At 32.3% G+C, this 11131-nt stretch overlaps 1 protein-coding gene across 1 annotated transcript in view; it reads right to left on the reverse strand.

The window, feature by feature from the left end:
• Nucleotides 1–1244: 1244 nt before the first annotated feature.
• The window catches only part of LOC112126951 (chondroitin sulfate N-acetylgalactosaminyltransferase 2), a 232672-nt gene continuing 222785 nt past the window's right edge, over nt 1245–11131 (reverse strand). Inside the window, exon 7 of the mRNA XM_024227061.1 lies at nt 1245–2380. Within this exon, the coding sequence (XP_024082829.1) occupies nt 2240–2380 (141 nt within the window). The 3' untranslated portion in view covers nt 1245–2239. The remainder of the gene's footprint in view (nt 2381–11131) is intronic.

Raw genomic sequence — 11131 nt, forward strand, 5'->3', positions numbered from 1 at the left:
TTGCCTAAATCGACCAAATTTTCGGAATTTTAGGTCCGCCTAAAAGAAACAAAACACAATTTCAATTTAAATTGAAATACAATAGTGTTACATAGTTTCAACAAAGGGAGGGAACTAGATTGATTTGAGAAATTTGAAACTAAAAAATGTAAAATTAACATAGAGATAAATTAATAATATGTTACAATTAATTATGGTTTTTAGTTGAGATAAAAAAGTCAATGGCAGGAGCGGGATTCGAACCCACGATCTTCGGCTAGATAAGCCGCTGCTCTACCACTTGAGCTATCGTGACGTCGATCCACTAGGACACCTTTTTTTTCCATCCTTTTTGCCATATTTGTGGAATCGGATTGGATTCTCTACGACAAATGAAATGGCCACGGAGGGAAAATTCAAAAGGTGGGGTTGAGATGGGAAGTTAGTGTCCGAGGATCGAGGTCACGATAGCTCGAGTGGTAGAGCAGCGGCGTATCAAGCCGAAGATCGTGGGTTCGAATCCCGCTCGTGCCATTGACTTTTTTATCTCAACTAAAAACCTTAATTAATTGTAATATATTAATTGGTCAAGCGGACCACGAAATTAGTGAATTTAAGTTGTACTTTACGTTAATTCTATTGCTGTTATAGGAACTTCGCATTGTTTTGTGATCTTAAATTAATTAAGTTACGATAAACTTGTGATCACGAGTCATTCATTTCTTGTTTCGATTGCGCTGTCTAAAGTAAGCCATCCATTTCTACTATCAAAACAGAGAAAACCCAAAGGTTATTAAATACTGAAAGACAAAGACATTAGATTATAAGTAACTGGTACCACATGTTGCCCCCTACAACAGCTAAGTGTTCCGGTGATCTGCGACGTGTTGCCATAAACTTAACTGAAACAGCTGTTACACATTTTACGTAGATGGGTCCAAAAAGTTGAAATTGGACGTGCCATCTATCGACGCTGCTACACGACTCGTAGGCTCCTTGGCGAAATTGCCTCAGAAAAGTGGCAAAAGGGGTAACAATAAAATAAGACGATAAATCAAATATATAATTTAATAAGACTTTTTATCCTTTGTGTTTTCTATTATTAGGATTGAATAAATACAACGGAAAATTTAGGAAATAAATATATTTACAATCGTGTTTTTTTTAATTATAACATTTACAAAATGCTTCTTGGCACTTTTTTTATATCAAATAAGCTGCCCGCTTTTAATTTTTTTTCTTTTGTTTTTTAAATATATTTTTGGCACGTAACAAGTACATAAATTTTATTGCGGGTTTTATATCACAACAATAGCTGCAGGCATTGCGATTTCGCAATTATCTCAATATATAATGCTTTACAAACTATTAAATCGGTAACAATAGATTATTTTAATGATATTCCTTTATATTTAAATTATTTACAAAATGTGCAATTTGATTTACGATATTTTATTATAGTAATTACAATATAAATACAAGTTGATTATATTGGAAATTTCCATTCGCCTTGATTATTATAAAAACAATAAAACGTCATGCTTTATCGTTGAGACCAATAAAAGATTATTTACAAATATTTCTGTCAAGTATTGCCATATTTATATAAACAATCACATAACGTCTGTTTTTATTATTGATATTTTCTTTCCTCTCAAAATTTTTAAATGCCTTTAAATTTGGTTCGTCAAAAAGGTTTTATAGGCACTGTTTTCAATATGAAAGTATATAAATTATCATAGATTCATATTTTTACTAAATAAAATTTGCTGTTAGAATAAAAAAGTTGGTTAATTTAATAGTGCTTGTTAAAAAATAATATTTTCCAGTGTAAAATACAGTATTATTTAATGCCTAAAGAATAAGTAATAAACTCGTATTTAAAACTTATGTTTTATTCAAGGACATTTTGACTCTTCAAAGTTAGGATTGAGATAAGATAGAAAGATATGCAAAACTCTCTTGTTGCCACTATGAGTAATTGTACAAGTTGAGTTAATTCGAGAGATATCAACCGTTGAGATTACAGTTTGAAAAAACAAATTCTAAATTTAAACAATGGAAAACCGTTGAAGCTTAAAAATCCCCTCGGTTTTACCATAAATCACTTAAACAATCTAAAACAACTGGCAATATAATAAATATATCTTAGGGAAATCAAATTTTGAACGAAATTCGACTTCTTGGTAACCAAAACAAAATCACATATTTTCCATTTATAAAAAGTAGATTTTTTTAAAATAAAACCTCATTGTCCTGACTAGGGTTGATGATATGTTCGGTGCTGTGATGAATTCGTCGGGAAAGCGAGAAATCCGAGTTGGGCGTGCGAAGCTTCATTTAAGGCCCTTGAGCGGATGCAAGCCCTATATTGGTCTGGCCTGCCTGTCCCTTCGCACACCTGAAACACATATTATTGTTTAACAAAATATTCATTACACAAAATATCCTCAAATTGTCAAAATTTTAACATACATTTTTAAAAAACTTAAAAAAATTTTCAAGCACATATACCTGAAACTATCCTAAATTGAATAAGTGAACATACATAACAGATGCATTTTTATTAAAATAAGATCATAAATTGAAAACGGATATCAAATTTGTTTTTTTTTCTATAAAAAAAATTAACATAAATCATCATGGTGAGCAAATTCGAGTTGTATATGGAAATAGAATACATAATACGTTATATTTAGCCGTCTATTGATTAAATTACTTACTTCAATTAAATAATCTTTTTACGTAAGGTTTTGGTTAAAATGAAAATGTTAGTGTCACGAGGGGATTCGAACCCACGAGCCATGTAAATTTCGTTAAATGCCCAGATGGCCACACTTGTTCATACTATCAATACTGTTTATCTTGTCTTTCTCCCTCTCTATCTTACTCTCTCTCTCTTTTTCCTCTCTGACTGTTTCACTCTATCTCTTTTTTTTCATTTTTCTCTAACTCATTCTCTCTTTTGCAAACGTTTTTTCCTCATACTCTCTCTCTTTCTCTCTCTCTAAATCACCTACTTATTCCCTCACTACACTTTTTTATATAATCTCGGGATTTTTTTAACTCGCACACCCACGTTTTTATACTATCAATGCCGTTTATCTTTTCTTTCTCCCTCCCTCTCTTTCTGTCTAACTGTTTCACTCTATCTCTTTTTTTGGCATACACCTTTTGTTTTTCATTTTTTCTCTAACTCGTTCTCTCTTTTGCACACGTTTTTTTCCTCTTCCTCTTCCTCTCCCTCTCTCTCTCTCTCCCTTTCTCTCTGATTGTTTCACTCTATCTCTTTTTTGGCATACACTCTCACTCTTTCTTTTACATTTTTTCTCTAACTCATTCTCTCTTTTGCAAACCTTTTTTCCTCTTACTCTCTCTCACTCTCTCTCTCTCTCTTTCTCTCTAACTCACCTACTTATTCCCTCACTACACTTTTTTATATAATCTCGGTTTTTTTAACTCGCACACACACGTTTTTGTACTATCAATGCCGTTTTTCTTTTCTTTCTCCCTCTCTCTCTCTATCTCTCTCTCTCTCTCTCTCTCTCTCTCTCTCTTTCTGACTGTTTCACTGTATCTCTTTTTTGGCATACATTCTCACTCTTTCTTTTACATTTTTTTCTAACTCATTCTCTCTTTTGCAAACGTTTTTACTCTTACCCACCCTCTCTCTCACCCTCTCTCTCTCTCTCTCTCTCTCTCTCTCTCTCTCTCTCTCTCTAAATCACCTACTCATCCTTCACTACACCTTTTTATATAATCTCGGTATTTTTTTTTTATCTTATGATTCTTCCTTCTTGAAGGTGGGATAATAGGTCATCTCAAAAAACCACAACCAGTTTCGGATTTATTTGAATCCTTCCTCAGGTGAGTTAACGCAATGGTTAAAAAATTTGTCGTCAGTCATTAATATTTTATAACAATTTATTTTAAAAAAGAGCCAGTGTAGTACTTATTCAGACTAGAACGTCGTTTGTTTCTAGTCTGAATAAGTACTACACTGGCTCTTTTTTAAAATAAATTGTTATAAAATATTAATGACTGACGACAAATTTTTTAACCATTGCGTTAACTCACCTGAGGAAGGATTCAAATAAATCCGAAACGTTGTGGATAAAAACTGGTTGTGGTTTTTTGAGATGACCTATTATCCCACCTTCAAGAAGGAAGAATCATAAGATTAACTTTTGAGGTCAAAATATTTTTTTTTAACTCGCACACACACGTTTTTATACTATCAATGCCGTTTATCTTTTCTTCCTCCCTCTCTTTCTCACTCACTCACTCTCTCTCTCTCTCTCTCTCTCTCTCTCTCTCTGACTGTTTCTCTCCGTCTCTTTTTTGACATACACTCTCACTCTTTCACACAGACAAAACGTTTCGTTATTTAACTTTTGTTATGTTTGAAGGAAAAGTTTATGCTTAAAATAATAGCATTATTTTTAAGTTGAGTAGGTTTGAAGAAAACTAGGGGGCACTACTAAGTTGACACCCTGTTTAATACAAAACGTAGCTGTAAATATGTAAATCTATGCTGCAAAAAGAGAATTGGAAAGAAAAATTTGTTTTGAGGTGGAGCAAATTTAAATCAGAAACTTGAACTTCAGTGGTTTAAATTATAGGAATTATAGATTTGTTATCTAATTTTTTTTTAATTCCGTCGCTCTCAAGGTTTTAATGGTTTTTATTACGTTTCCTACTTTATTCAGATGATGAGGAGATAGTGAGTTTGTTTCTTCCGTGAAATCCATGGCTTTATCATTAATATTTTAATATTTATTTGTTTTAATAAGTAATTTGTACGATTTACGATTTTTAATTTTAAAGTTCAAAGGTAAGAGTCGTGTTTTACCCCCCACCCATTAATACCATTTGACCGAAGACAAATATCATGATTTAGGACTTTTCATGAAGGACCAGGCGTAATTCTTAAGGGAATTTTTTCCTTTTCCTTTTCCAGGTAAGAGGATAGACCTTTCAGGGTGGCCTGTTCTCCCGGTTAAGCCCAGTTTCCTGTGGAATAAATCGGATATTGGCTCTTAACGACGAGTTGGAAAATGCTCCGGATGATGAATGGCCCTCGAGGCAACCATTTATATCCCGGCTGGCTGACACTCTGCAAAAAGGAGAGCCACTCTATGTGTCAATCCTATGCTGGCGCACAGTCGTTTTTTTTTCTTATTCACCTTACTCCATCTTCTCCTTTTCCTCTTTGATTTCTTAAAGAAAAACGAGAAACCTGTATCTAAAACATCAACACATTCTCTAAAAATGAAAAAAGTTAACAAATTTAAAAAGTTATTACATACGAAATAGCTTTTTGTAAACTTTTTAATTTCTAGCAATTTTTTTTTAAATTGACGAATCCCCGGCTGACAAATGACGTTCATTAATCTTATCAAACCGAATATTTTAAAACATCCCCCTTGAATCGATATTTTGTTAAAAATTCTCTTCAGTTTTATTTCTACTTCGACTCCCTTTTGTGCTTCTTATCTAAACGGAGAAAGGGCCAATACTTCACACTTAGATGGATCTTTTCAGGGAATTTCAGACCACTGAATACTACTTTATTCGGGACAAAATTCTGATATGAAATGGCCCAAAGCGGCGGAACCTGACTACATTCAAAGGATAGTTTATGTCGAATTATTTGGGTAAGATCAATTACCGAATGATATTGACGAGTGCCAATAAATAACACAATTATAAATAAGAAAATAACAAATTTTCTTAAATTAAATTTATTTTTATCTTTTTCCATATTTGATTAGTGTTATAATATTAAATATTTTTTAAAAGATATAAGCATATAATTTTTTAAGACGAGGTTAGTGAACTGCCGAAATCATTATTTTTGTTTCAAACAAAATTTCATATTGGTTGCCTCTCATTCTCTCTATCTCTCTTTCCCTTTCTCTTCTTCTTTTCATCATTTTCTAAATTACTAATTCATTTTCTTACACCCTCTACTCATCCATTCACTTTAAGTCATATTTTTACGCCTCTCAATCCCTTTTATATATATCACTCTAAGCAATCAATATCTTTTTTTCTTCCTCTCTCTGAATGTTTCTGTACCTCTTTTTATGACCTACACTCTCACTCTTTTTCTTTCATTTTGTCTCTTTCTATCTTTTGCTAACGAATTTTTCTCTTTCTCATTTTTTCTCTCTCTCCTAATCACCTACTCATTCTCCCACTACACTTTTTTATGTAATCTCTATCCCTTTTTTTTTAACTCACACCTTTACGTACTATCAATACCGTTTATCTTTTCTCTCTCTCTCTCTCTCTCTCTCTCTAGGTTATTTAACTCGCACTCACACTTTTTCATACTATAAATATCGTTTATCTTTTCTTTCTCTCTGACTCTCTCTCTCTCTCTCTCTCTCTCTCTGACTGTTTTTTTCTATCCCTTTTTTTGACATACACTCTCACCCTTTCTCTTTCAATTTTTCCGTAACTATTTCTCTCTTTTGCTAAATTTTTTCTTCTTCCTCTTTTTTTCTCACCTTCTCACCCTCTCTCTCCAAATCACCTACTCATTCCGTCACTACACTTTGTTATGTAATATTTATCCTTTTTTTAACTCGCACTCACACTGTTTCATAATATCAATACCGTTAATCTTTTCGTTCTCTCTCTCTCTTTCTCTGAATGTTTCTCTCTATCTCTTTTTTTGTCATACACTCTCAATTTTTTTCTTTCATTTTGTCCCATTCTTTTTTTTTGCTGTAGTTTTTTTTCTCTTCCTCTATTTTCCTCTTTCTCTCTCCTAATCAACTACTCATTCCCTCACTACTATTTTTTATGTAATCCTATCCTTTTTTTAAACTCGCACTCACACGTTTTCATACTATCAATACCGTTTATCTATTCTTTGTCTCTCTCTCTTTCTCTCTGACTGTTTTTTCTATCTCCTTTTTTCTATTTCTCGTTATATAATCTCGTCATTTTTTGAAAAATCGCGTTCACACTTTTTCATACTATCAATACCGTTTACTTTTCTTTCTCTTCTACACTCTCTCTCTCCCCCTGACTGTTTTTTCTATCTCTTTTTTTGACATACACTCTCCCCCTTTATCTTTAATTTTTTCTGTAACTAATTCTCTGTTTTGCTAACGTTTTTTCCTCTTCCTCTTTTTTTCTTTCTCTCTCTCCTACTCACCTACTCATTCTCTCACTACACTGTTTTATGTAATATCGATCCTTTTTATTAACTCGCACTCACCCTTTTCATACTATCAGTACCGTTTTTTGTTTCCTTCCCTTTCTCTCTCAGTCACTCTCTCTCTCTATTTATTTATCTATCTATCTATCTATCTCTCTCTCGCTCTGACTTTTCTTTCTATCTCTTTTTTTGACATACACTCTCACTCTTTCTCTTTCATTGTTTCTTTAACTCTTTCTCTCTTTCTAACTTTTTCCTCTTTTTTATCTCTCTTTCCTAATCACCTACTCGTTCTCTCACTACACTTTTTTATATAATCTCGATCCGTTTTTTACTTGCACTCACACTTTTTCTTACTATCAATACTGTTTTCCTTTTTTCTCTTTCTTTCTCTCTCACTCTTTTTCTATTGCTTGTGATCTCTCTTGTTTTTCACTGTGTAAGAGTTTTCAAATTAGAACAAATTCTGTGATTAAATAAAAGCTTATTCATTCACGTATATATATATATATACTNATATATAAAATTGTCGGCTTTATCAGATTATATCACGGTCCGTCTGTTCTTCATACTTTGAATTTCAATCCTACGCTTTTTCTAGTAATGTTTAGGTTGGTTCTAGTAATAGAATGTGACATTTTGGTGAATAAAACGAATAAAACTAAATTGTTTATATTCAAATCAGATGTTCTTTCAAGCTACAAGTGTCTTTTTTTATTTGTTTTGACTGTATTTATTTATATTTGAAATTTAACGTAAAAGATAAATGAGTAATTAGTTCCTAAATTCAATTTGAAAAATTTAAAAATGTGGTTTTTATCGTTTACTGGATAATTTTATTTTATTATTTTTACCCATAAAAAATTTAGAAATAGAAAATTCAATGTTAATATTAAATGGAAAGGAGTGTCGCAAAATGATGGTAGTGTATTGGGACTGTCGACAGGAAACGCAGAAATCGGTGGCATGGGGTAAAGTGGCCTTACATGGAAAACTTATTTGCACTGCCACGAGGTTTTTCGTTCGAAAGACAACGTTCTCGAGGTGAAGTAAATTGTCAAAAAGAATCCTTTTCCACACCGGCGAACTGAGTCAACCGCGAGATCTAATTATCATCACAGGAAGTGATATTATTAGCCGGGCTCGTTGTACAAATATACATTGTTTCCCGTTAGCCTTCTCCCAAGGGAGGGTTCTTGATTTAATTTTACTTGATTGTATCAGAACAACTGAGTGGATAAGACAGGCTTAAACCCGCGAGTCGTTTAAGCTGCCACCACTTAGTCTGCCATTAATTCAATTTTCCGGAGGCAGCCCTAGTTATGCCTGAGGTTATTCGATAGTAGTATATTTTATGACTGCACTCAACGTTCTTGAGCTTTATCAGCGATTTTTCGCTTACCTCTAATTATATAAAAATGAGAGAGCAATTTCGGGGAGTTCATTAAATTACTCGCGGTTGGAGGGAGGAGAGAGAAATAATGTGCAAGGCCTGGGGGCCCAAGCCTCTTTTTAAAATTTAACAACTTCCTCTTGTTGAGTTTTTAACCATTTTTCCCAGTGAATTAGGGTATTAAGTTACGAATATACGTTAACCTCCTTTCCAGATCTGCTGACCGTGCTAAACCGTTCAGATTGGTTAAAACCATATGAGATAATCTGTTTAAAAGTATCTTGCAAATATATTTTTATCCAATGTCTTAGTGACCTTTTGTTTCATAATTTGTTGAAGCCGCGAGGAGCGGTCAAAAATGAGCCATTTTTTTATCGACGTTTCGACCTTTATTCGGGTCATCTTCAGTGCATAAAGTTTGGTGCTTGTGGTATCATATTGGTGTTGTGTGAAAGTGAAGTTATCTGGAGTCACACTTTCACACAAAACCAACGTCACGACAAGAATAGCACCACACTTTATGCCCTGAGGATGACCCGAATAAAGGTTGAAACGTCCGTAAAAATAATGAAAAAGGTGTTTTTCTAAACTACCTGAGTCTTGATAGTTCCTCACACTTCAACGAACTTGTATCGTATTTTGATCTTTTAATCTTCCCATTCTCAAAAATACTTCTTCCGATTTAAAAAACAAAACAAAACTTAACCCAGCTTTTAAAGAAAAGCGAGTGCGTTTTTAGAGAAACGCAATAATACTTGTTTTAAGCTAACGATGTCGAAATAATCGCGCCCTTTAACGATTTGTCCTGATGCAAATAGGATTAAGATAAACACACCCCGAGCCAACACTGGCAACACTTTAAATGTTACTTATTTCAAAATCAAGTCCGAATCACATTTAAAGTTTTTGGATAAAATACGAAATTTAACAGGCAACAAAACACTAAAATGCACTTTAACTTAATCTATTCTCACTTGTTATTTCGTAATTATGCAATATCCAGAAATCGATAATCTGAAGAAGACAGATTTTAGCCACATTTATTTAATAATAGCACAATAGCAAGACACTGTCATTTTTTTTGATATCATCGCCAATTTCAAACCTGCATAAAAATTAATTAATAAAGTAAACTTATTCTCTTAATTGGAAAAAATTTTCGAAAGAATTTCATCCCCAAATAAAGAGTCAGAGTAAACAATTGTTTAATTAAAAAAATATGCAAAAATCATTAATTGGTAATTTAAACAATTAAATATTTAGATGATTAATAAAATAATTATAAGGAAAAATAAATCAATCAATTATATCTTTTTCAATTCAACAATTATTATCCCTTAAAAGACTAGATTCGATTTGTCGTAAAATAAGTTAGGGATTGTCCATTTTGATTTAAAAAAAATTACATTGTAATTTATTTAGAAATCGTGAGATACGGTCTGGTGTGATGTAGGTTTCAGAAAAACATTTTCTTTATCGTGCCAACGTTTCGATCTTTATTGAGATCATCTTCAGGGCCTGGGATTTACAAACNCGCATCGTAAATCCAAGATATGTCAGTTTCACTGTGGACACTTTTCCACGTCCAAAATGTAATTGTTATATGTAAACAACGTTTGTAAATCCGAAGCCCTGAAGATGATCTCAATAAAGATCGAAACGTTGGCACGATAAAGAAAATGTTTTTCTGAAACCTACATCACAGCACACCGCATCTCTCGATTTCTGAATAATTATCGATTAACGGTCATTAATCACCACACATTACATTATAATTTTAAACTGATTATTATTTATCTGCTTAGTTTTGTCAAGTGATTTACTTGAGAAAATGTTCATTAATTAAATGTTCTGAATCTAACACAAAAACTGATTAACAAGGAAAACAAACGAAAGAACAACAAACGAAAAAAGTAGCTACTGTTTATATTTGTATTGAATCGTTTGTTTAATTATCGGTACTAAATCAATAACTACACCCAGTAAGTATTAGATACACAGCCGGATCATCAGCACGTTTGCTTTTGATCAAGAGTTAAAGTTAAGCATTTGCGGAACGATTATTAATTAAAAATCAATAATCGATTTAAAAAATCTAATAAGGACAGATTTATCAAAGGTTGTAACTATATCATTTTTATTAAAATTAATAAGTTATCTTTGTTTTACTAAAGTTCGCTTAAAGAAAAACCTCTGCTTTTGACTGAGCGTTCACATATTATAATATGTATATAGCTATGCATTTCATAACAGCTAATTTACTGACTGAAATTCATAAACAAGATAAATTTACATTAGTTTGTGTTTTCAATAATTTTATTATCTATTAGCTTTCTTTTCAACAGAGAAGAAGAGAAGAAGAAGAAAAACTAGTATATTTGACCAAATATTTACATAGAAGAAGAGGAGAAGAAGAAAAACTAGTATATTTGACCAAATATTTACATAGAAGAAGAGAAGAAGAAGAAAAACTAGTATATTTGACCAAATATTTACATAGAAGAAGAGAAGAAGAAGAAAAACTAGTATATTTGACCAAATATTTACATAGAAGAAGAGAAGAAGAAGAAAAACTAGTATATTTG

The sequence above is a fragment of the Cimex lectularius genome, unplaced genomic scaffold, assembly GCF_000648675.2.
Source record: "Cimex lectularius strain Harlan isolate CLEC.00 unplaced genomic scaffold, Clec_2.1 scaffold67, whole genome shotgun sequence".
NCBI classification, from domain to species: Eukaryota; Metazoa; Arthropoda; class Insecta; order Hemiptera; family Cimicidae; genus Cimex; species Cimex lectularius.